The sequence below is a fragment of the Octopus bimaculoides genome, chromosome 22 (assembly GCF_046866305.1).
Source record: "Octopus bimaculoides isolate indiv1 chromosome 22, ASM4686630v1, whole genome shotgun sequence".
Lineage (NCBI taxonomy): Eukaryota > Metazoa > Mollusca > Cephalopoda > Octopoda > Octopodidae > Octopus > Octopus bimaculoides.
The window spans coordinates 9,724,213-9,751,462 of NC_142949.1; the positions used below are offsets into that span (position 1 = coordinate 9,724,213).

At 37.3% G+C, this 27,250-nt stretch overlaps 1 protein-coding gene across 5 annotated transcripts in view; it reads right to left on the minus strand.

The window, feature by feature from the left end:
- The window catches only part of LOC106878540 (uncharacterized), a 333,146-nt gene that overhangs the window by 196,463 nt on the left and 109,433 nt on the right, over nt 1–27,250 (minus strand). For 2 of the 5 annotated variants that reach the window (XM_089339673.1, XM_089339670.1), the window contains exon 1: nt 4,402–7,595. In XM_089339673.1, coding sequence (XP_089195799.1) covers nt 4,402–4,861 — 460 coding nt within the window. In that variant the 5' untranslated portion in view covers nt 4,862–7,595. Of the gene's footprint in view, nt 1–4,401; nt 7,596–15,032; nt 15,171–27,250 lie in introns of those variants that run through there. The other 3 variants (XM_089339674.1, XM_089339672.1, XM_089339671.1) reach the window with 3 other exon arrangements.

Here is a 27,250-nt window from a genome sequence, read left to right on the forward strand (position 1 = left end):
TCTTGAATCGTATTATATATTCTATGTATTAATGATGCATTAAGGAGCTTTTTTTTGTATGAGTACCAGCGGAATAATTGAATCCATATACTGTGCATTATATATGGCAAGTATAACCGGCCGAAACTGTTATGATTGTCAGGATACATGATTGATGAGAGATTGCTGCGAATGACCCGTCCTTGTTATTTCCTGTCCGTCTTTTTATTGTCTATCTGTCCGGATGCATTATTCTTGTCTGTTGCCTTCTTGTTCCATTTTTGGGATTTGTATGTATATATAGTGTATGTATGTATATACACACACTATTTTCTTAAAAGATATATACCATTTTATTAAAAACCTTTAGAAGCTTTTACTCAGAATTTCAGGTGACCGTTCAACGTGAAACGGTTTTCCTGTTTGTTTGTTTGTTTGTTTTTCTTTCAGCTTCAATAAAATAGTATTTCACTCAGTATTTGTTATTTGAGAACTACTTTTTCCACCTTATCGTGCACCTGTATGCTTACTTACATGTATACATATACATGTATATATATTTATGTATATGTATATGTGTGTGTGTGTGGGGGGGGTGTATATATATATATATATGTAAATCGATTTCTTCATTCAGTTTACGTTTTTTTTCCCTTTGTTTTTGCTTACACCAACTACTTAATAGCATGTATGTGTTGTCTTTTGATATGTCCGTTTTCTTAAGTTACCCCCTCTTTCTCTTTCTTAGATCTGATTCTACTGTATACATCACACAATTCCGAAATACATGTTCGGTACATCAAACACTACACTACAGTGAACGCCTGCATTACTAGTGCATTCTTTTAAAATATTCAATAAAACCAATTCCTTTATCGAAAAAAAAAATAGTCACAAAAACAAACCACATAAAAAAATAAAAAAATACTATAACATAAAGGAAATCTATTCAACAGGTTTTGCTCTGGAAAGAAAAGATCTGAAGAATGACATGCGTAAATGTTCTTAATCCAGTGCTTCACCATTTTTTATCTTTGGATCTATTTAATTATTATTTTACTCTGGTGGGCCCCCATTACCTTTCAACATTTAAAATGTCCGGTTGTTTGGCGGGCAGTCCAGGCTTTGCTGCACATCGAACTGAGGAGGGCGAATATCGAAGTACCAACCGCTCTCTGACAGATGCGTGGTAGGGCCTGTAGTAGTGAAAACCCTCACTGTTATCGGGGCGAAGATGGCTATCCGCAAGCAAGTACGACCCTTGTAAGTCAGTCCCAGCCTTTGCCGTCTCTCGGAGCAACACCTTTTCCCATTATGTCCGCCGGGACCACGGCGTGTGCTGACAAGTCTCTTTAGTTACCTCTTAGAAACAATGGCACATATTACATTAGTCTCTTTAAACATAGTCTAGTAGGAATTTTTATAATTAGATATTATTAAATATTAATAGGAGTTATATAAAAATTGTTAAAACATTTTGTCTGCAGAAGTACAACCAATGTATTGCACATCACTTTTAAGAACTAAATTCTACGGAAAATGAATACTCTTTTACTTGTTTCAGTCATTTTGACTGTGGCCATGCTGGGGCACCGCCTTTTAGTCGACAAATTGACCCCAGGACTTATTCTTTGGAAGCCGAGTACTTATTCTATCGGTCTCTTTTGCCGAACCGCCAAGTTACGAGGACGTAAACACACCACCATCGGTTGTCAAGCGATGTTGGGGGGACAAATACAAACATACACACACACACACACACACACACACACACATATATATATATACGACGGGCTTCTTTCAGTTTCCGTCTACCAAATCCACTCACAAGGCTTTGGTCGGCCTGAGGCTATAGTAGAAGACACTTGCCCAAGGTGCCACGCAGTGGGACTGAACCCGGAATCATGTGGTTGGTAAGCAAGCTATTTACCACACAGCCACTCCTGCGCCTTTACTTATAAAATACGTCATGAATAAAACAGGACAGATTTTTTTTTTTTTAAATACTATTTTAGTGCTACACCAATGTACGTCTCGTGCTTGCTGCTGCTCTGCCAGTTTTGCACACTATTATGTTGAACTATGTTAAGTGTTAGAGAAAGAAACCTAATTGTTTCTTGAAATAAGCTAAAGTTTTTTTCATAGACATCTGAAATACTACCGTGGACATCCGATTTAATATTTTGTTGGCGTGGACTTCACAAAATATTCTATGAACACTCGGGTGTCATATAGACTCCGATTTAGGAACATTGTGTTAAACGTTTAACATTTCCATGTTTTATTGTACTAAAAATTACCTCGAAGTGTGTGTATTAATATCCAGATTAATTATGTTAACAATTATATGTTCTCACTCATGTTTTGTAAATGTCACCTAACACATTTAGAGATTGGAACATGAGGTTAAACCGATCCAAGTTCTTTATTATCAACAGATTTTGTTGGAGACATCGAATACGTCAAAGACTGTGATTCCTATCATGAACCAATCGAAATAATATTGATCTGTTCAAAAATAAACAAGTATATAATTGGAGAAGTACAAGTGACGTTCTACATTACTATATTGCGTCTAAAAATAACCACATTATCGATTTTAAAAATGTAATCCATATTCCAAAAGAAGAATTATTTAGTCAGCTTTCATTATTTTGATTCTTTTGACGAGAATAAATTCAGATTTATTTTTCTTCTTCAGTATCCAATGAAGGATCCGTATGGAGATACGACTGAGGGGCTGAGTAGATATGGTTCGGGTTTGGAAGGGGGGATACATATGAAGTACCAAGAGGTACGGATGATATCTCTTGTCGTTTGCTTGCTTGTTTCAGTTATTAGACGACGGTCATGCTGGAGCACCGCCTTGAGGAATTTTCGTCGAGCGAATCAGCCTCAGCACTTACTATTTTGGCAAATCCCGGTACTTATTTTATTGGTGTTTTTTTTTTACCAAACCGCTAAGTGACAGGGAGGTAAACACACCAACACCGATTGCCAAGTGGTGGATGGGGACAAAAACAAACCCACTATATATACATATATATATATATATATATATATATATATACACACAAACACACGACGGTCTATTCCGTCATACATACACACACGACGGTCTACTCTGTCACACACACACACACACACACACGACAGTCTACTTCCAATCATATATATATATATATATATATATATATAGGATTTTATTCATTTATCTATTTAACTTTGGTAACTTATATGAGATAGATCCTGATCTATAAAGAACTGCAGCCAATTGGGAAATCGAAGGAATACACCATAGAGGAGTTCATATAGAATAGAGTCGGAACTAAACAAGTGCGCCAAAGACCTCAATATCTTTGGACATATATGCTTCATCGTAGATTACAGTTTGTATATTCTTTATTGATCGCAACCAGATGTGACCATACTGTAGCACACTATTTCAACTACACACGCGCACATATTATTTTCTTTTCCTTTTTTTTATGTGGTACAGCTTATAGAAAAGATTTCTGCTTCCTTACCTTTCTGAAATGTTTTAGTTTACATTCTAGATTTTCTGTTGATAATACTTTTTCATGATTTTTAATCGATGTTTTAAATTTTTAATGTATGTTGAAGAATCGTATTCTCATTTGAGAATACGATTCTTGCAAAAATATGCTTAATATTTCAAAACATAAACCTGAGAATATCTTAAAATTAAAGTAAAAGTGGTGGAGGAACAAAAAAATTCCCCTGGTATTTTTTTTTTTTTTTTGAATTTTAATTTACGGTACTTAAAATATACACATCCGAGGAAAGAAAATATAGCTTTTACTGTACTAAATACTTTCTGATTCTATTTTGTAGGAAGGCCTATATAACAACGAAAGTAAAAGCAGGCGGTCAACGAGTACCCAGTCGATTTATAGCTTATTTGTACTTTTATAACATATATATATATATATATATATAGCAGGAAGGGTTCGGAGTGTGATAAATTCTTAATAGTTGTGTTGTAAATAGGTACACTGATATATATATATTATATGGAAGGAACCGGGAACTGTGGCGATTTGCTGCTGTACTTGAGAAGACGTGTGAAACTAAGTAAAATCGGTGTCATCCATACATATAAGCTTGTCCTATAGGGGTACCGGAACCACATAAAATGCAGTCGAGCCGGAGTTTCACAAATACATCCATGCCTTTGGCACGTAAAAAGCAGCTAGCACACTGTAAGGTGGCTGACGTTAAGAAGAGTATCAAGCCGTAAAATCGATGCAACAACAGACAATATGAGTATAGACAGCTCCCCGGCTGCCCATCTCCTCTCAAACCGTCCAACCCAAAGAAAACGAGCGTTACACAATGATGATAATGATTATTATATAGACACAGAAGTATTTATGTAATAAAGTTCGTTAAGGAACCTACCTTTTGTCCTGTGCTTGTGGTAGACTCCAGCAGCAGTAATTAGTGTATCCGGTAGTAAAAGACAGAGCGCTGCCATGAGGTGTAATGTTTGGGCAAGAGGACAGAAATGTCGCCAGATTCGACGTATAAGGGTAAAATGTACTGGCCGAAAAACAGTTTCCATGTTCGAGTTAAGAGCATGATCGCGCCCAAGCTTCACTCCATCGTTGGCATAGTTGCCCGTACGAAAAATACAGGCAAGTATGAAAAGAGGTACACATAGTATTGATACAATGACAAGAACGAGCTGAGCCGTTAGTTCCGCCGGAGGAATTAAAGAAGCCCGCCATTGTGCTTGTCTTAACACCAGGTAGCGCTGTATTTCACGGTAAGTAATGTAACTCTGAAAGCCAATCACAACTAAGCAATACCATATTGACCATAAGGAATTTAGAACGGAGCTTTTTACAAATGTTTCCATAGCGACGAAAAGAGAATCGCGTTATGTATTCAAATGTGGGGGAAGGGTCAGTATGTATGTATGTGTTTAGTGTCTGTATCTATATATGAGAAAATATCATGTATTTAAAACCTAATACTTGTTTTAATATACATGGTATTATTATTATTATTATTATCTTTATTATTATATTTTCTGTTAATCTTGTCTTTCTGTCAAGTTTTAATGTTTCTTTATCGGTGTTTGCGAGCGTAAAAATCAGCAGATATTTTAAACAAGAGATTTTAAAATACTCCAGGTGTGTAGAGGTAATTTAGTGAGGCACACTGTGTAGTATGTCCGGACATATTTTCCAGGAAGTGAGGGTCGATGCAGGAGGAGTTTCGGTCTGAAGAGGCGTTTCTTAGAATTCCAGAAGTCACTTTATTATCCAACGTGGACGGCGATTCTTTGACATTGGTAACAGCCGTCTTCATCTCTAGCACTAAAGAAGATAGAAAAAGAATATTTTAAATAGAGTGAGTTTTAACAATTTTACCAATACACATCATAAACAAACTCGGAAAAACCGCTTTGAATAGAAAGAACGAAATGAAACTTTATAAACATTCATGCATTTATGAAGGACAATTGAAGCAGAACAGTTATTGGAACACATTCATGGAAGAACGTTGAATGTGTACTGCTTGCTGTGCAGCACTTATTTCTAATTTAAGCACAATGCTAGTAATTCTTCAGGGGAGGGAATTTGTCGATACGATCTATATTTTATGGACCTCGAAACGATGAAAAGCAAAGTTAATCTCAGCGAGATTGGAACTCGGGACACAAAGAACCCCGAAGCAAATACCGCGAAGTGTTCTTTTTTTTTTTCTGATTATCACTCTGTCGCCTTAAACTCCGTGTCTAAGAATAACGGTTTTTGATTAAAGCACAACGCCAGCAATTATAAGGAGAAGGGATTAAACAGTATCGAAACTGGTATCTATTTTATCGACCCCAGAGGGATGAAAATCTGGCTTCGACAGGCCAATAGTCTTGAGAAGAAGGGATAGTCAATAATATCGACCTCAGTTCTTTGCTGTTACTTTATTTTTGTCGATTCCAAAGGGTTGCTAGTTAAAGATTGCCTTCATGGGTTTTGAACTCACCGAAAGAAGTACCGCTCTAACGATTCTGCCAGATGATGGCGGCGGCGGTAGTAGTTTATTAGCCACAGGGCCGCAAAAACAAGAGAAATAATACAAAGGGTGGTTTCCATACAAACAGGCAAAAGAAAAAAAAGAACAAGCGATAACAAAAAATAGCAAAGGAAAATAATGATTTCTTTTGTTTATCACAATCGCCCAAAGCGTGGACAGGACAATGAAGGAAAACTACTGAGTGGGTGTTTTACATCGAATGAAATTAGGGTGAAACTAACAAAAACAATGCATGACTCACTTATTTTGCTGATGAGTTGTTGAAACTTTATTACGTCACTGGTGTCAATGATGTCTTTGTCAATATTGCTATGCAGGCAACTGTTTTAACAAAATTGTCTTTGTCATACTTAAATACTTTAGCATACGAACCGGGATTAATGTTTCAGACCCTTTTCTTTCGTCGGTTCAAGAACTGTTTTGATGATAAAACCCAAATATTATTAGAACTGTCATCATTGTATAAACAACTACAACGCCCCTCGTTACATTCTCGGTTTTATGTTAGAAAGAAGGGGAGAAGAATGTGCAGCAAGGAAAGAAAGAAAGAAAGAAAGAAAGGAAGAAAGAAACATAACAACTCCGCCTATTCTTCATGGGTGTTTCTAGATCTCTGGAAATAGAGATACAAAAGGAACGCGAACTAATACCACACAATAGATTGCAGTTGTCGTTTATCTTTCACTTGTTGCAATCATTGGACGGCAGCCACGCTGAGACACCGCCTTGAAGGGTTTAATTGCATAAATTTACCCCAGTACTTATGAGAATTAAGTACTTGATCTATCGGTCTCTTTTGCCGAACCGCTACACTACAGTGACGTAGACAAACCAATGCCAAAAGCATGGAATACCGATTAGCAATCGGTAATGGAAGACAAAGACACGCACGTACAAAGATACACACGCACACACACGCAAACACACACGCACACATACACTCACACACATGCAACGGGATTTTACAAAGTTACCATGTAAAAAAAATTCAACCACAAGGCTTTGATCAACCCAGGGCTAAGGTAGAAGGCACTTCTTCAAGATGCCGCATTGTGGGACTGAATCCCGAAACCACGTGGTGGCAAAGCTAGCTTCCGAACCTCAAAGCCATGTCAGCGAACTTTGTAAAGACTGCATTCACATTGCACAGCCTTGATGGGTTTCTGTCGTTGTTCGATGATGAGGATTCAATTATTCGGTCAGCTGAATTAACGTGTAAGTGGCTGAACATCGCCCCCCCCCCCCAAATGTGTTCCCTTATTGTAATTCCCAAACAGAATCAGCTGACATTATTGGACAAAACTACCTTTTTGAATTACAGGTATAATCTACTCTATGGGCTTCTATACAGTTTCCCCTAAAGCAATTTCACTCACAAGCTAAGATTCCAATTCCCTACTCATAGGGTATTGGAATCTTAATAATGGATTTACAAATGCAATGACCAATCTTAAAAACTGTTGGATTTTATTCACAAGGTATTGGAATCTTGTATGTATTCCATTCTGCCTAAACAATGGATTTACAAATACAATATCCCTGCATTCACTCTCTATTTCCTATCTTATGTAAACTAACTATTGCTTAACCATCCTCTCACACCGTCTCCGATGAAGGGATATCATAAACATCCTATAAATGTTCTATATTATACACAGCCTTGGTTTTTTATCTCATTACGAAATCCCTATATTTGTATATATATATATATATATATATATATATATATATAGTAGGTTTTCTCTTTCTGGAAAATCTCTGCACCACTTTCCTATTTACAAGGTGTTAACGGAACGTAAAGAGAGACATTCTAAGAGCAAAGGAACTGCATATCACGTCTACTTGCTGCATAAATTATCAAGATAAATTCTTGTATAAATTACCCACAATTATGATAGGTCACCGCGTTTCTATCTAAATTTAACATAAACAGACTTCTCTTGTTCTGAAGTCCAATTTGTTCCTCCACAAGAACAGAGGAGTTAATACTAAGTAGATGATGACTGGAGATGTCTGATATATTTTCTCAAGCGCCTCGATTCTCCCTGTAACTGTAAAACTGAATAACTTATTAGATGTTAAATGAGTTACAAAAAACTAAGTTGATTTCCTTTTCTTGATGAAATTACTCGTATTTATGTGAATCTAATTGACAAAAAAATAGCAAAACCAAATTAGATCGTTGTTCAACTATGATGACAATTATTATGTAAACAGCTGACTTCATTAACCTCCAAAACACTTGTTATTCCACGCAATTTGTTTTGTGTATAGTGTAAATTAGTTAAATAGTATGTAAATATATTTACTGCTTAAAATACAACCATTTTCGCTTTAAAATGGATAAAAATGATAATTATCATTAATATATTATTACTATTATTATAACGGCGGCGAACTGGGCAAAATGCTTAGCGGTATTTCGTCTGTCTTTACGTTCTGAGTTCAAATTCCGTCGAGGTCGACTTTGCCTTTCATCCTTTCGGGGTCGATAAATTAAGCACCAGTTGCGTACTGGAGTCGATCTAATCGACTGCCCTTCTCCCCCAAAATTTCGGGCCTTGTGCCAAGAGTAGAAAAGACTATTATTATTATTATTATTATTATTATTATGGCAGAAACGTTAGCACGCCGGGCGAAATGCTAAGTAGTATTTCGTCTGCCGCTGCGTTCTGGGTTCAAATTCCGCCGAGGTCGACTTTGCCTTGTTCCTTTCGGAGTCGATGAATTAAGTACTAGTTACGCACTAGGGTCGATACAATCGACTAGCCCCCTTCCCAAAAAATTTTCAAGGCTTTGTGCCTAGAGTAGAAATTATCATAAAGGTTTCAAATTTTCCTACAAGGCCAGTAATTTCGGGTAGGGAGGGTAAGTCGATTATAACATTGACCCCAGTGTTCAACTGATACTTATTTTATCGAAAAGCGGAACTGACCTCTGCATAATATGAACTCAGAACGTAAACACGGACGAAATGCCGCTAAGCATTTTATCCGACGCGTTAACGATTCTACAAGGTTGCTGTATTAATAATTCTTTCTATTATAGGCTCAAGGCCTGATATTTGGGAAAGGAGGATATTCGATTACATCGACCCCACTACTCAACTGGTACTTAATTTATCGACCCCGAAAGGATGACGGGTAAAGTCAACCTCGGCAGAATTTGAACTCAGAACCTAGTGACGGGCGAAATACCGCTAAGCATTGCATCCAGCGTGCTAATGATTGTCAGCCCGCTGCCTTTTGCTGTATTAGTAATAAAACTTCTACCAAATTTTAACGCAGAAAGGAGTTAGTCGATTACAGCGACCCAGTGCTGATATGGTACTTATTTTTATTGGCCCTGAAAGGATAAAAAGCAAAGTCGACCTCAGTGGAATTTGAACTCAGAACATAAACAACCAGAACTGTTGCTAAGCAATTTGGCTGATGTGCTAATTATCCTGCCAAACATTTCGTAGAGCGATAGGAGTCACTCCTGTGGTACTTTATTTCTACTGATTCCGGGAGAGAAAAAAAAACTGGCACTCCGTCGGTTCCGACGACGTGTGATCAACGGAATAGCCTGCTCGTGCAAGTGGCTGAGCACTCCACAGACACTCTTAATGTAGCACTCAGGGAGATTCAACGTGACACAGAATGTGACAAGGTTGGCCCCTTTGAAATACAGGTAATTTCCCATTTTGCCAGCAAAGTGAAATAAAGTATTCGTCGCCGGGAATCGAACCCACGACCTTACAACCGTGAGCCGAATACCCTAACCACTGAGCCACGTGACTTCCCACTTAATCCGGAAGGATGAAAGCTAACGTAGACGTCGGTGGAAATTTGAACGGTGAACGTAAAGGAACGTAACTAAATAACGCAAAGCAATTTCCTAGTACATTGTTATAATTAATTCTACTCACATGTTCCTAATTAATAGAATAACGATTATAACAAATTATCTTTTTGAAAATACTTCCAACAAGGTCACACCTTCGGTCGATTAAATCGATGAAATTGACTGAAACGTATCTTATACACACCGGAAAGATTAAATACAAAATCCATTCCGGCTGGATTTACACTCAGGGAACGTAAAGGGGCGTAACTAAATACCGCAGTGCCTTTGGTTCGCCGCTCAATTAATAATTACTCATTTAAACTTAGAACAATTTTGTTCCGAGCTGATTTCAATTAAGGTTATGAAAATATTGACACTAACCTAAAATTACTGATTGATTTTTGTTCATCTAATCCATGAATAGATTGTATGATAGAGGAAAGTGGTTTCAATCGTAGTGTCTTACATGATATTTGAAGTAGTTTTACGAGGAATACTCAACATATTGCTTTTGAAACGACTTCTAAAGAAGGCGTCGACATATCTATAAATATTTTACTCAAATTTTAATCTGATTCTTCCAACATTTTATTCAAATTTTAATCCTATCAGCGACAAATTGTATTGCGTGTCAAATCAGGAACAAATACGTGTGGTAACTTCAGACATGGAATACAATCTATTTTAGCTATTCTGCAGCAACTGAAGACCACTTGTATCAAGACAAGACATTGAAGTCCACAGCTTCACTGTATGTTCGTTGAATACTCACGATCTTAATGCACAGTTCAGAAAAAATAATTGTTAGATCGCACGTTTTGCCAACGAACAGTCTTAGCGTTACTAAGACTGAATCGTGCATACATTTGCCTCGTTTCTTATCGCACGTGACTTAACTCTATGAACACAGTGTTGTTGTTAGCATCAAAGAAACAGCCCAGATATGTTTTTGCTAGTTTCACTAAGATTACATCGCAGTCCCACACAAACACGAAGTAACGAGACGCTGCTGCGAACAATAGGTTGTTTATACATTATGAAATCATTTAATATAGCAAGTCGTCATTGTACTAAGATCAGAAGTGAAAGCGCGTAAACCAGTAGTTAAGAGGTTTGGTTCAGGATCATAATATCCTGAGTTCAATTCCCAGACTTGGCGGTGCATTATATCCCTGAGCAAGGTACTTCATTCACGCTGTAAGTGTAAAGGCGCGTGACCTGGTAGCTATATTTTTTTTCGGCTCACAATTATAATGTCTTGGGTTCAATTCTTGACTAGACGATACATTGAATGCTACACCAAGACAATTTATGTTATAAGAGTAAATGCGCATGACCTGGAAGCCCATATTTTTCGTCTTGCGATTATAATGTCGTGTGTTCGATTTCTAGTTCGGGAAGTGCGTTGTGCCCTTGTGCAGGGCCCTTCATATCACATTGCTCCAATCTGCTGAACTGAAAACAAGTACCCAGCCAGATCTAATGTAGCAGTCTCTTTCTAAACAGCTACCATGCCCTAGATTTGCCGCTGGCTCAAAGAGTGCGAGAATCAAAATGTCTCGCAATTATATAGTCATGAAGATATAATTCAAATTGCCAAGCCATACACATTCGCAGGTGACGGCCAGATCTTGAAAAATACACTGCAGGCCTTTGTTACTGATTTGGGATGATTTTGAAGAGAATTAATTCTGTGCTTGTTGTCGAGGTTTAGTTTGAATCGGAAACAGTGTGATGGTGCTTAATTTTGAACTCATGTTCTGTTTTTTATCAAATCCAGTGCATTTATAGGTAATGCTTTAAGTTCCACAAACCATTTTGCTCGTTTCTATTTGAATGGGTTTATATACTTTTATATCAGTCAATACCTTCCTGTCGAGTAAACTGGTAGAAAACAGCAGCCAAATCTCTCATAAATCACAGCATAGTCTTTAAAAAAATACAGTAAACACAATGAATAATATATATTTTTTTGGTACACTATGTCAGATTGATACTCAAGACAGTCACAGGGAAGAAGATTTTGATCATAAATCGGCTCAAACTGAACAGAGCATAAACAATGACCTAATCAAGAGATCGTTATTTACACACACACGCATATATATATGTATGTATATGTGTGTGTGTGTGTGTGTGTGTGTGTGTGTGTGTGTGTGTGTGTGTGTGTGTGTGTGTGTGTGTGTGTGTGTGTGTGTGAGAGTGGAGTAAAAGTTCTTGGAAGTATACAACGAAAGATATTAATAATGATACTGAAAATAAGTTAGAAGATGGAAGTATGTTTTGATTATGTATCTCTAAAAGCAGAGACACAAGATTGCTTCTCTAGCACTAGACATCTCGATGAAAAAAAAAAAAAAAACTAAAATAAGCAGCGGGCTACCATTTTACATCTCCATATATAAATAAAACAGAAATAGATACTTTTATCTGAATTATTTTCTCTGGTATCATAAGTGTGTGTACGTTACACATTCTTTTTTTCTTTTATAAATCACGAAAACGCGGTAAAAAAAACTTACAATGTGTATTAGGCTGACGCAGGGGAAAACTGGGAGAAGTCTTTAACGTTTCGTGCATAAGCTCTTTTTTTCGGAAGGGGTAGATGAAGAGAGAAAAGAGAGAAAGAACAAACACGCCTCAGTTAGACACCGCATACTGAAATGATCGGAAAAGGAAGAAGTTGGCTTGAAGCGTGGGTTTCAAGGGAGACAACAACAGTTACCTGACATGCGTGTGTGTGAACAAGCACGTGGGAGGGGCGCTCTTTTCGTGTTAATTATTTGAAGTAAGGAAATAGCTGGTTTCTAACAAAATACGAAGCTCTATCGTTGGAATGTAGATGACAAAGTCACATTCTAAATTTGAGAGAAGTCTTCAAATTTTTACAGTTCCGCTTACAGATTGTATTCGTAATATGCGTGTTAGCTGTTTGTATGCATGCAGTTAGGTATGCATGCATTAATCTATGTATCTATGTATTCATTTATTGAATTTATAACCCACAATTAATTGTAGCTACTTTAATTAATTTATTTTTGCGGTGTTTTCTCATTACACATACGATATACTCAGCTAATATCAAAATTTCAGGCTTATCTTTCATTTAAAGTTTTCTGTCTTTGTTTAGACTTCCTATTGGTTCCCATTGCTCCTCGCGAAGTCTTGATAAATATTGACAACCACGAAGAAGTTTGTTTTTCTTTTCTCCATTTTCCCTTCACTGGGTTTTTGAATTTCCCTTCCATTTAATCATCCTTTAAATTTAATTATTTTAGTACTTGATCTTTATCTATTTATGCCCTTTCTTCGATGTATACGGCTATTTCTTCGACACTTAAGCGTTTCCATATATGGAAAGAAAATTAATTTTACTTTTAATTTACTTATACTCTCTTCAAAGAACTTTCCTAGATCCATTGTAGTCAATTTAAACTAGTTTTCACCAGCATCAGGCCATTTTCTATCTGTGCATACAGTGTGTGTGTGTGTGTGTTTGTGTCACACACACATACCCGTATGTGTGTGGTAGATACATCCATGTGCTTCCATGTTCGATAAAATATCCACAGTAAATATATCTGATAAAGCTGCTTTTTATTATCGTCTCTCTTTTTATTGCTGTGTTATTGATGTTATACTGTTTGATATTGTGTTGTTTTGTCTGCCATACCAAAATTTACAGTGCTTCCCAATATCCAAGAGAGCGATATTAAGTCGAAGCCTTTTGCTGTAATCAACTCCTACCATACTAATGTTTTTATCTTTTCCAATCTTTTCTCTTTCTTTGTTGTTTTCAATAACTGCGCGGTTTACCAATAGCAGTTCTTTATACACTACTGCTTCTCTGGTTTCCAATTGAGCAACTAGCCTTTTGCTTGAAATAGATGTCAAAGATGTGTATAATGTTCGTAAACAGTTTAACGGTCGATAGTTTTTGGAGGTCCCTGATCGTGTTATTTTTATGAAATTGATATTGCTTTCTCCTCCAATAACTAGTGTCGTATCGGTTGTTTTCTTCTTTAAGTATTTTCGCTTGAAGTTGGGGCCAGAAATTCATATGATTGGTAAAAGTTACTTAACCAGAAATGGCAGACGTCATTAATTTCTGGAACCTTCCAGTTGCTACTGATCTTACTCGTTTCAGTAAATTCTCTGTTGGATATACTGCACCAGGTTTCCAATATTATTGTCTTTCTGTTCCAACTCTTCTTACTTAATCATCATACATTTTATGTAATGAATACTTTCGTTCACTATATTCTCTCAATATATTTGAATTCTATTTATTGATGTTATATATTCCACTCTAATCTCAGTAAATCTATTTCTCCCAAATCCCTAGCTTCCGGTTTGATATTGCTTTATAATGATGTCACAGTATAATTCTCAATAGAATTACTTCGACTCTTTTATTTGCTTTATTTACTAAACTGCAGCCATATTGTTGCACCACCTTGAAATTTGTTAATATTCATTTAAAAATTTCTTGTTTCAAAATCTCTTCGGCAACATTTGTTTTAAAGTTACTTTCGCTTTCAAGATCTTTTCTTATTTCATTAAGATTCTTAATATTTCATTTACTTAAATCTGTTATAACACCTCTTTTTTTTAAAACTAGTTTATGATGCTTTTTTTTTTGTTTTTGTTTTTCCTTTTTAGCGACAGCTAATTACCATCCTTCCGATATAATGTTTACATTATATCTTTTAAAAACATCCTGAAAAGTTGCTTCGGCATTGAGCTGGTGCCCAATTTCTTGACCCACCACATATAGTCATCATTTTCTTCAAAGTTCTGACTCGGGGGTGGGGCCGAACGGCTTCATTTCATCTTTCATTATATTAATTCATTCTTTCCATTCATTTTTTGTTGTTCCCACCTTCTGCTGTTCCCTCTATGTAAGGCCTTCATGGCCGATTTCATAAAATAAAGGAGCTTGTTTCCCAACCACATGGTTCTGGGTTCAGTCCCATTGTGTGACACTTTGGGCAAGTGTCTTCCACTATAGCCTTGAGCAAAGCCTTTGGAGTGGATTTGGTTGACGGAAACTGAAAGAAACCTGTTGTATATGTTTATACATATGTATATCTATGTGTGAGTGTTTTGTGTCTGTGATTGTCCCCCACCACCACTTGGCAACGGTGTTACGTCCCCGTGACTTAGCGGTTCAGTGACTGGTAAAAATGCCAGGCTTAACAAAAACAAAACAGTTCTTGGGTCGATTCATTCTCGAGTGAAACAAATTGTTCAAGGCGGTGCCCCAGCATGGCCGCAGTCTAATGACTGAAACAAGTAAAAGAGAAAAGGTATATATCAGATGTAGAAAATGGAATTCACGAGATTCTTTATTCAAATCCACTACAAACGTTTCGACTCATTCTGCATCTGTATCTCGGGTGAGATACTGAACAATCAATTGTCTTGCATTACAGGTGCAGGTTGTGTCACCTCAGGCGCCTTTTTAAACAAGTACCTCGCTCTCTCTTCTCTCCAGTTCGTGCAGTTCTATTCAGGTGTACTTTTTAAAGAAGTCTGCTACATTCTAGGACGTAGTTTTCATAAGAAACTTAGAGAAGACAGACTCCTCTTCAAAAAATGTAGTTCAATAAAATGGACTGATAAAAACATAGATAAACAAAAACACAGGATATCAAAAGAACCAAACCGGACATATATAGATAGTGCTATCAGAACAAAAGATATAAACTAGTAAATTAGATACAAGAGTATGCGTTAAACGCAATGAAGTCGTTAAGCGGAAGTGTCGCTCGGTCTATTTTATGACGGTTATAAAATCATCAAGGTGGAGTTACTTTATAACACCACACACATTTACATACACAGATATGCTGATACACTCACACACTGGTGTGTATATATATATATATATATATATATATATACTTACACCTGCATATTTACACATACAGATATTAGACACACACACATTGTTACATATACCTGCTGAGGTTCACACACATTCACACACTGAGCCATATATTGGTTTCAGATTTTGTCTCAAGGCCAGCAATTTTAGGGGAGGGGTAAGTCGATTCCATCACCCCCCCCCCCCCACACACACACACAGTGCTCAACTGGTACTTATTTTATAGACGCCGAAAAGATGAAAGGCGAAGTCTACCTTGGCAGTATTTGCACTCGGAACGTAAAGCCAGAAAAAAGTTTTCTTCACAAATGGTACACCAACAATAATAATCTTTTTACTCTAGGCACAAGGCCCGACATTTTAGGGGAGGGGGCCAGTCGATTAGATCGACCCCAGTGCGAAACTGGTACTTGATTTATCGACTCCGAAAGGATGAAAGACAAAATGGTACACCAACAATAATAATAATCCTTTCTACTAAAGGCACAAGGCTTGAAATTTAGGGTGGGAAGGCGTCTGGTCGATTAGATCGAACCCCAGTGTGTTTCACTAGTACTTGATTTATCGACCCCGAAAGGATGAAAAGCAAAGTCGACCATGGCGGAATTTAAACTAGGAAGGGGCGAAATACCACTAAGCATTTCGTTCAGCGTTCTAACGATTCTCCCAGCTCACCGCCTTACACTGACCTGCATACACCATCCATACACACATGCTTATATATATATATATATATATATATATATATTATTTATTTATTTATGCACCCTTTTCAAGCCTAGTCAGGCTCATGGGCCCGGTTTCCCGGTTTCTATGGTGTATGTGTTCGCCCCAGCTGGACGGGATGCCAGTCCATCGCAGCGTTACTCATGAAACAGGAAGAAAGAGTTAGAGAAAGTTGGGGCCGGAGCCTCGTGGAGCTTTTAGGTGTTTTCGCTCAATAAACACACACAACACCCGGTCTGGGAAACGAAACCGCGATCCTCTGACCGCGAGTCCGCTGCACTAACCACTGGGCCATTGCGCCTCCACACACACACACACACACACACACACACACACACACACATGTATATATATACCGGAGCAAACACATAAAATGTGCAACAAGGTGGAAAAAAGAGTACTCAAATACCAGAGGTAGAGTAATATGCTTTATTTAAAAGCAGCAGAAATATAACAAAAGACTGTTACTTGGAGTTTCACGTTCCCGTTCATCGGACAGTTTTGTTATATATATATATATATATTATCAACACATACACTCACGCACTGGCACACGCTTACATTGATACCCATACACATTGATATGCACATACGGATTGACATAGAAGTTGATGATAAAATTGGACAGTCTTAAGGACACAAACTCATAATGTTGAATCATTTAATGCGTGTGTACGCTCTTGTTAATCAAAGAGATATTTTTCAAACATTTCAGTCATATAGCAGTTATTTTGGAGCAACGCTACCTTCCACTTCTATAACTGTCGACAGACTCCAGTTATAGACTGTAGCAAGATGAACAGAAAAGGCTGCTTAGGTGAGCCAACAGAGAACCCTCTACGTAGGCTTTCGATTTGTAGAAATATCAACCATAGCTTATTCAAACTACACCTATCGCCTTTTAAGACTTTTAAAAATGTATATATATATATATAGCTACATACATGCATGCATACACACATGTACATATACGTATATACATATACATGTACATGCGTATAAAAAGACGCAATGGTCACGACTAGAAAGCATCTGAATTAGGTTTGCACGATCAGAGATGACCTGGGGCTGAATAACAGCATGTTGCTTAGCAAAGAGCGAGTAACTAATGTATTTATTACTGAAGCTGCAGTCTTTAACGATTCTCGTACGATTTCTGCATACGTTTGAAGGATGTAAAAGGAAATGGAAAGATGCGGAGAGATTGAAGAGCACAAGAATAGATCGTGCCAATTATAAGTTTTAAAATGGGCGCACGGAAGATGCGACTGCAGAGGAGAGAAGTCTATCAATCACTGAAATAAATAAATAAATAAATAAGTAAGTAAGTAAAAGAGGCAGAAAGTACAATGCAGTGATAAAGAGCAGCAAAGAATATTTAAAATAAAGTGTTTCTTGAGCGTATTTTTGATATAAAATAAGATAGGTTTGTTTTGTGAAAATATATTCGACAATGTTTATATCGAATGTAAAAATTTTGTTATATTTAGTGTTATAGATTAATATATAAATCGCATGCTGATATAGATTAATATATATGTATCACATGTTAACGTGGATTGATATACATACATCACGCGTACAAAGTGTTTAATATACATACATAAAGTGTAGAAATTTATATATATATATATATATATATATATATATATATATATATACACACACATTATAACAGATCACGTATAGATTAATCTTTTGCCAGTCCAATATATTTTCATAAATTTGTTCTAGGCGTCGTTAAGACTTATCTTCAGACTTGTAATAAACCCTCGTTTCATACGTTCTGGAGAATATAAAGCTTTCCTTTCTTAAGTCACAAGAGACTCTGGTTTTTAAAAAAATAATTGTATTGTGTATCATATATGACGCACGGATAGATAAAGGGTTAATATACACATCACTCTGTAAGGTAGTTGGTGATAGGACAGGAGGGGCAGGCATCCAGTCGTAAAACCATGCCAAAACAGACAAAGAAGTCTGATGCAGTCTTCTGGCTTACCAGCTCCTGTCAAGCCGTCCAACCCATGCCAGCAAGGAAAACGGACATTAACTGTTGATGATGACAATGTACATAGAAATTAATATATACATACGCACACATCCACACACATATACATAATACGTATACACACGCACACGTACAATACGCACACACATACATACGTGTATAAATATATCACATGTTTATTAATCACAAATATCAAAGCAACAGGATTAACAAAATTATGAGATTTGCGATTGCCATTTCCAACGGAAAAATTTACGTGAATGATACGCAATTGTTCATATCCCGTCTAACTCCCAAAGATTATTGGCTTTTACTATTGGCTTTTTCATCGATACTAAATCAATATATGATTAAGTAATTTACCGCAGAAATTACTGTCATTAGTTTTCCCTATTTTCTAAGGGGGTTAGCTCTTTCAGCAGTTTGATCCTTAAGAAAGTGTAACATCTATAACGCTTTGTAAACATTCCTAAACTTACAATATGCGTGCTTATCTCTACATGTGTACTTTGAGGCTTTACCGGAGCTTGCAAGACAGAAATGACATGGTAATATGTAAGACGTTAGGCGCAGGAGTGGCTATGTGGTAAGTAGCTTGCTTACCAACCACATGGTTCCCGATTCAGTCCCACTACGTGGCACCTTGGGCAACTGTTTTCTACTATAGCTTCGGGCCGACCAGAGTGGATTTGATAGACGGAGACTGAAAGAAGCCCATCATGTGAATGTATATATATATGTGTGTGTGTGTGTGTGTGTCCAACATCGCTTGGCAACCGATGCTGGTGTGTTTACGTCCCCGTAACTTAGCGGTTCGGCAAATGAATCCGATATAATAAGTACTTAGGTTACAAAGAATAGCTCTTGAGGTCGATTTGCTCGACTAAAGGTGTTGCTCCAGCATGGCCGCGGTCACATGACAAACAAATAAAAGAATAAAAACGCCGGAAAATGCTTAGCGGCATTTCGTTCGTCCTTACGTCCCGAGTTCAAATTCCGTCGAGGTCGACTTTGCCTTTCATCCGTCCCTACAGTCAGATACACAAAAACACACACACACATACATGCACTTATATACACACAGACACGTGTGTGTGTGTGTGTGTATATATATATATATATATATATATATATACACACACACACACATACATACACACATATAGATATACAAACACATACACACACACACACACACACACACACGCACAAAATCCGCTCACGCGGCTTTAGTAGAAGACACATGCTCAAGGCGCCGCACAGTGCGTCTGAACCAAGGATCTCATGGTTGGACAGCAAACTTCTTAACCATACAGCCACGCCTATTTAGACGTGAACAGACATCCTCTCGTTCCCATCAGGCCACGTAACGTACACTTGTGTGCAGTCTAAAGATAGGAAATATACGATATTCAATTATTTCAACTTTCTCACGAAACCCAGATTGAGAGGGGCTGATACTCGCTCCCTTTTATCATTTCCCCCTTAAACTAAGGAAAATGGTAAAGTCTTTACATAGATAAGAGTCTCGGCAATTAGAGATAAATTCTTTTCGGAAGTTCGGTAAACTTAGGCCGAAACGTTTTATAGTCGACAGGGAATATCTACTTGGCAATCTCTCAAGGCAATTTCTTTATTTACTAATTTCTCAAGGCAATTTATCGTAACACCAAAGCAGCTTTTTTATAGGTTTTTTTTTTTTTTCTCAACAAGCTTCTCTATAAAGTGAAAACAAACCACGACAAAACAGCCTGAAGGCAAGCACTTTACTAGTCAATAATTCAATATTTTTGCTTAAATAAAATTGATAAATCACATTAGAGCTGATAGACATAAACCTGCTTCAATAGTGCTTCCCTTAAAGTAACCGTTTTCTTTTGTTCGCAGTTATATATTTTGTATATGCGCTTTAAAAAAATAAAAGAATAAATTTATTTTTAGAAGGAAAAACCGTTTGACAGAATATACAGAAAACAATGCAAGGTTCTTTGTATTTGTGTGACAGGATTCTACGTAAAAGTGAAGCAGTTTCGATATATTTGATAAATTTGAGAGATTCCAGATTAGATTCAGTACAACGTCACGACACATTAGCTGATTGGCTGAAATTTCGATTCTTCTTCTTCTTCTTCTAATAATAATAATAATAATAATAATAATAATAATAATAATAATAATGATGATCTTTTCTATTATAAGCACCAGGCCTGAAATTTGTAGGAAGTGGGTAAGTCGATTTCATCAACCCCAGTGCTCAACAGGTACTCATTTTATCGACTTCGAAAGGATGAAAGCCAAAGTCAACCCCGGCGAATTTGAACTCAGAACGAAAAGACGAACGAAATGTCACCAAGCGTGCTAATGGTTTTGCCATCTCCAGTGCCTTGCTAATTACAAATAAAAAATAATTAAAAACATATTTGCGGGAGTGATGCGCAAATTATGAACCTTTTATGACTAAATTTCTTTGAAATATGATCCCTCTGCTTCAATTCATTTTGAAATAACGAAGAATTAAGTAAAATAATTTTGTCGTTATCTAGCTGGCATTTGGAGTATAAATTAACATGGAATTTTGACGAAAGATTTAAATTTAAATCATTTTTAAAACAAGTAGTTTGTAACATACAAAACAACATACAGTCTCGGGCGAGGTTCTACCAACTGGATTGCCCATTTAGCTGCTCATCGATTCTAGATCATCAAAGAATTTACAAGACATTTTTTGTTATACAGTGGCTACTTTCATTAGTTTCGTTATAAAACCATAAATTTCCGTCTTGGATGATGTTTGGAAATACTACACAATTAACACAACCCATTTGGAGGCTGGTATATGCATAAAACAAATCTAAATTTTCCCATAAGAATTAAGTGTTGGTTATACTTGAGGGCTTCCATAAATATGGAAACGTGCCGTGAAGATAACTAAAGGATTTTTCGGGATGATAATGATGAGGGAGCACAATATAAGCGTAATTTTTTGGAAAATATAACATGTTCAGACCTCCAACCCATCATACTTCGATGAATTTTAATAAAGGAGTCCAATGCATGAAATTTGGACATGGCTATGTAGTTAAAAAGTTCGCTTCTGAAGTATGTGTTTTCGGGTTCAGTCCCACAGTGTGGCACGTTGAGAAAATGCCTTTTACTACAGCCCTGACCCGACCCAATATTCTAAGAGTGGATTTTAGAGACAGAAACTAAATAATCCTACCATATATGTAAGGGAGGGGGCGCACTGCTTGTTGCTTAACAACCGGTGTCAGTTTATTTACTGTCGTAGTTCGCGAAAGAGATAACCACAGAAAAAGTACCAAATAAAAAATACAAGGGGCCGATTTGTTCGATTGAACACTTTAAGGCGTTGCCTCAGAATGGCCGCAGTCTAATGACTGAAACAAGTACAATAAACGAATAAAAAAAAACAGTTAAAAGCTCTTTTTGAATTAAGAAAGAGTAAACATTATGATAAATGAATGTAGGTGCACGTATCCGAGTTCTTTTTAGAAAGCGAATGTTTTTCATCAACAACAAAAACGAACCGTATCAATGTTATCAGATATGTGATTGGGTCAAATTCTTGAATGCGGGACAGGGAATGAGAGAGCTATCAACAAGAGAGTTAACAGGAGAGCTATCAACCAGAGGTTGACACAGGAATGTTAAAATGAAGATAGCGTTGGAACTGTAGCGATTTTAACAGAAATTATCTGGTGGCCCTTCGTTTCTACGTTAAACGGTTACCTCTCTGTTTTCTTCTTATAACAAGATGTTCTTTTTATCTCTATGCACGCGGTTGTTATGTTGAATGTAAACTATATTTTATTTATTTAGCAGTGACGTAACTAATGAGTGTGCTACTCGGAGCAGCCCTTGGTTTTGCCGCCGCTAAATCTTCTCCTTCTCCTATACAGATTTATACAGCAGACTCAAAACTGCCGACCCAACCAAAGCATTTCTTGGAGCAGATCACCCCCATTGGCCCCTGCCATCTAGCCAAGTCACAGCAAATGCTTCACTCTCTACAATTGTCAATATCGTTAAAACACGCGGTTTTAGTACTGGTATTAAACGATAATCGTTAGATATTCTTTAATGGCAGATTTCGACCCGAAGTAAATGAATACAACATTAGAATGCCTTCTTTTCCTTAATATTTCGAATAATTTGTACATACAGTAAGTGTGAGTGTATAATGAGGCTATCATTTTGAACCTAGTTTAAGAAAGGCAACGGAATAGCTACTAGAAGGGTGGTTCGAGACTGAGAATAAAACCAGAATATATCTTAAAATTCCTGTTCACTGATACTTGAAGTTTCGCCCAACGGCTTATTCAACCACTGGCTAAATAAACCTCTGTGTGTGTGTGTGTGTGTGTGTGTGTGTGTGTGTGTGTGTGTGTGTGTGTGTGTGTGTGTGGAAGGAACCATGTGTGTGGAAGGAACCATGCGTGTGGAAGGAACCATGTGTGTGTGAGTGTTAATGAGCGCAGAAGACAAAACGGGGGGGGGGGGGACATATAACAAATATTGTATTAGTTTAATGCTTAAAAGGAAAGCAAAGAGTTTGGAGGTTGCGGATGTTCATCCTTCACCAGGAAAAAGAAGGAGAAAAGAAGAGAAAGGTTTTCGAGGCCAGATGGGAATGCGGTTCTATGGGAGGCTAAGATGACAATAGGAGGCAAGGTGGCGTGTGCATGTACAGGAGGGTTTTGCACACACGTGCACTCAAACACACACACATACGTGTTCGTACAGAATGCATTTTTACGTGACTGTTACATTTTCTTATACTGTAATAGTTGAAATCATTTGTTCACAGCAAAACAGCTGACCAAGAGACGCCTGTACCGAGAATATTGTATATGAATAAAAAATTTCAATTGTCTCTGATGTTCTCTAAAGTTGCAAGTGTTTATAGATAAATACAGTCATCCTTTTATCTCTTTGATAAAATAAAAAATATATACATGGAGCCCGTTTATAGTATTAGCCTTGTATTATTTCAATGAAGCATTTGTTTATAGTGAGTGTGAGGGTAGCCTTGCGTAGATAGGATTTTAGAGAAAGAGAAATGGACTTAGTCATATTAACAGCGCTATCTATCAACACAATATTCACATCTACATTTAAACTATAGAAAAGTTTCATATTTTTTATTTGTAGATATATTACATTCCACTCTCCCCCCCTCTCTCTCTCTCTCTAACAACTGATAACATTGAAAGTAATGGCTGAGATAGTAAATACCCAACTTTTATCAATCACTGTACTGTTTGCATGCTTATGTTCGCTCGACACAGTTTTGAATATATATTTTTTCATACTCTTCCCAACAGTTATACAAAAATATATGTTACTCAACAGTTATCCAGAAAGGATCCAAAGGCTCCCCGTACATGCAGACCCATACCGAATTATTTTTTCTATAATACGTCATCTATCTATCTATCTACCTATCTATCTATCTAGATGTTGTTGTTGTTGGCACGCCGTCGCTTACGACGTCGAGGGTTCCAGTTGATCCGATCAACGGAACAGCCTGCTCGTGAAATTAACGTGCAAGTGGCTGAGCACTCCACAGACACGTGTACCCTTAACGTAGTTCTCGGGGATATTCAGCGTGACACAGTGTGACAAGGTTGACCCTTTGAATTACAGGCACAACAGAAACAGGAAGTAAGAGTGAGAGTGAGAGAAAGCTGTGGTGAAAGAGTACAGCAGGGTTCGCCACCATCCCCTGCCGGAGCCTCGTGGAGCTTTAGGTGTTTTCGTTCAATAAACACTCACAACGCCCGGTCTGGGAATCGAAACCGCGATCCTATGACCGTGAGTCTGCTGCCCTAACCACTGGGTCATTGCGCCTCCATTATCTATCTATCTAGATAGATAGATAGATAGATAGATAGATAGATAGATAAATAATAGAGAGGGGGCACACAAGGACAAAGGGATTAAGTCAATTACATCGACTCTAGTGCGTAACTGGTACTTATTTAACAGACCCCGAAAGGATGAAAAGCAAAGTCGACCTCGGTGGAATTTGAACTCAGAACGTAACGGCAGACGAAATACTGCTAAGCATTTCGCCCGGCGTGCTAACGTTTCTGCCAGTTCGCCGCCTTTAAAATCAAACTGTTTTGATCTATACATGCAACTCCCAATAAGTGTGTTGAGTGCTCTTCTTTTGTTCGTCTACTCACTCGTGTGTGTGTGTGTGTGTGTGTGTGAAAACAGGTCTTTTGTAAGTGCTTTCAACTATCGCCCCGGATCGATCAAAGCCTTGTGAGTGGATGTGGTGTATTATATATACATACATGTATACATACACACACGTGTGTTTTCTCCCACTTTTTACGGTTTGGCTTAAAAAGGTCGATTAAATAAGTACCGGGCTTAAAAAGAAATAAGTACCGGGATCAATTCGTTCGACAAAAAGTTCTTCAAGGCGGTGCCCCAGCCTGACTACAGTCTAATGACTGAACAGACAAAAAAGGGAAAATAAAATACATACATTGAGTATATGCAGTCGATACTGTTTACAACACTAGCGCTGCTTTTAATTCGTTACTAAACTTCAATCTTATACTTGCATCGTCATGGCATACTAGTAAATAGTTTTTTATGCTATTTATATAATGTCATAGATTGGTGAGTCGGTTCGTTTCAGATTCAATTCAGGTACATGACGTTAAGCTACAAAAATGGCAAAACATCAGTAATCCATCACACCTGAATCTGGGAGCGAGTTGTCTCGCTTGTCTCTGATTCTGAGGTGTTTTAACAGTGCAATGAGGGAGTTGTCCTTGGGGCGCTTTACGCAGCGAACCACCGAACAAACAAACCGCATACATCCGGTGTGCAGCTGATTACATGTATATATGGTAATGAGCACAGAGGGAAGGTGAAACGCAAGGGACAAGTTTTAACAAATGTTGTATTAGTTTAACGCTTAAAAAGAAAAAAAGAGGAGTCTTGACCATGAGATAAATGCATTATTGTATTTATCTATGAACACAATTTCCATGGTTTCGATTCCTGCAGGATCTGGACATTTTAATACTGCGTAATCTTTTAGAACCTCCCATATTTCTCAAGCTCAAATCAAGCTTTCATCCCAAACCAGAGACAAACAAATACCGTAAGGGCAGAGGTATGCTTTTGTGGGTCTCCAAATTTCCTAAGACGAGGGGGATTTATTTTAGTTTGCTCGTTTTTTTCACCTTTCCAAGCAGAAGCCCGTCAGCTACTTCTGAACTTTTTTTTTTTTTTTTCGGCTATTTGGGTCCCGGACCGATCTCCCGACCGAAGCCGTTACATCTTATGAGGATTTCCCACATCGGTTGATTCCCCCAAATCAGTCTTTCCTATCATATATGTGTTTGTGTGTGTGTGTGTGTTTTGCCATAAGTTTAGAAACTTTTACGTTCAAATCTCGCAGAAGTCAACGTCGTCTTTCATCCTTTCAGAGTCGATAAAACAAAATGCCAGTCATGTACTGAGGTCAATAGTATGGGTCAAGACCCTCCTCTCAAAACCATTCATCTGGTCTTGTGCCTAAACCACAAACCATTATTCTATCAACGTTGCTTTGCCAATGTTTTCTTTTTCATTCTCCACAGACTAATTCCATGATTACCAATTCTTTTGTTTTATCCAAACATTTTGTTTTATTTTTGCAGTTACTAAATTATCTTCTTCTAGTCTTTATTCTTTTGTAATTTTATACGAATTCTTTGATTTTCTGTTGTTAGGTTTTTGCTTTTATATTTTTGTTTTGTTTTGCTACTTTTGATCTGCTTGATAAATTATTTTTTTAATTTTCCTTCCAATCTTCTTGTCATGTCTAAAAAATATTGATTCTCCATTTAACTGATTTATGTAGCCGCTTTGTATTCTTTCCCATCATCGTTTTTTAATGTATAAAATTCTGATTTTCTGTCGTTCTTTTACTTAGATTGGCAATCTCAGAAAGGAAAGTTTCTCACCTTAAATGATGCCATTAATATTGTTAACATTACTTCTACGTTTTGATTAGCACATCCACTCACTGTACACTGCAGCGACGGCCCACTGTCTTTCTGTATCACATAAACTAACTGAAGTTTCTTCTGCCTTTGTCTCAGTAAATTATTTAAACTTATTTAAAAAGAAATAGAAAAAACACTTTTTGGTCTCGATACAATTTGGTGCAGCTACTCGGTGTGGAAATATAGAGTTGATCAATTCTACACGAGTAGAATATTTTATCCGGTGTTTATTTTTTTTTTTCATTTTATTTATTTATTCGTTTACTTTGGGTTTTGGTTTTGGGATTTTTTTTTTTGCATTATGCGTGTATATATCGTCGTTTTGGCATTCCGTCGGTTACGACGACGAGGGTTCCAGTTGATCCGATCAACGGAACAGCCTGCTTGTGAAATTAGCGTCTGAGTGGTTGAGTACTCCACAGACACGTGTACCCTTAACGTAGTTCTCGGGGAGATTCAGAGTGTGACAAGGTTGGCCCTTTGAAATACAGGTACAACAGAAGCAGGAAGAAAAGAGAGAGAGAACGATGTGGTGAAAGAGTACAGCAGGGTTCGCCACCATCCTCTGTCGGAGCCTCGTGGGGCTTTAGGTGTTTTCGTTCAATAAACACTCAGAACGCCCGGTCTGCGAATCGAAACTGCGAGCCTATGACCGCTAGTCCGCTGCCCTAACCACTGGGCCATTGTGCCTCCATATATATATATATATATATATAT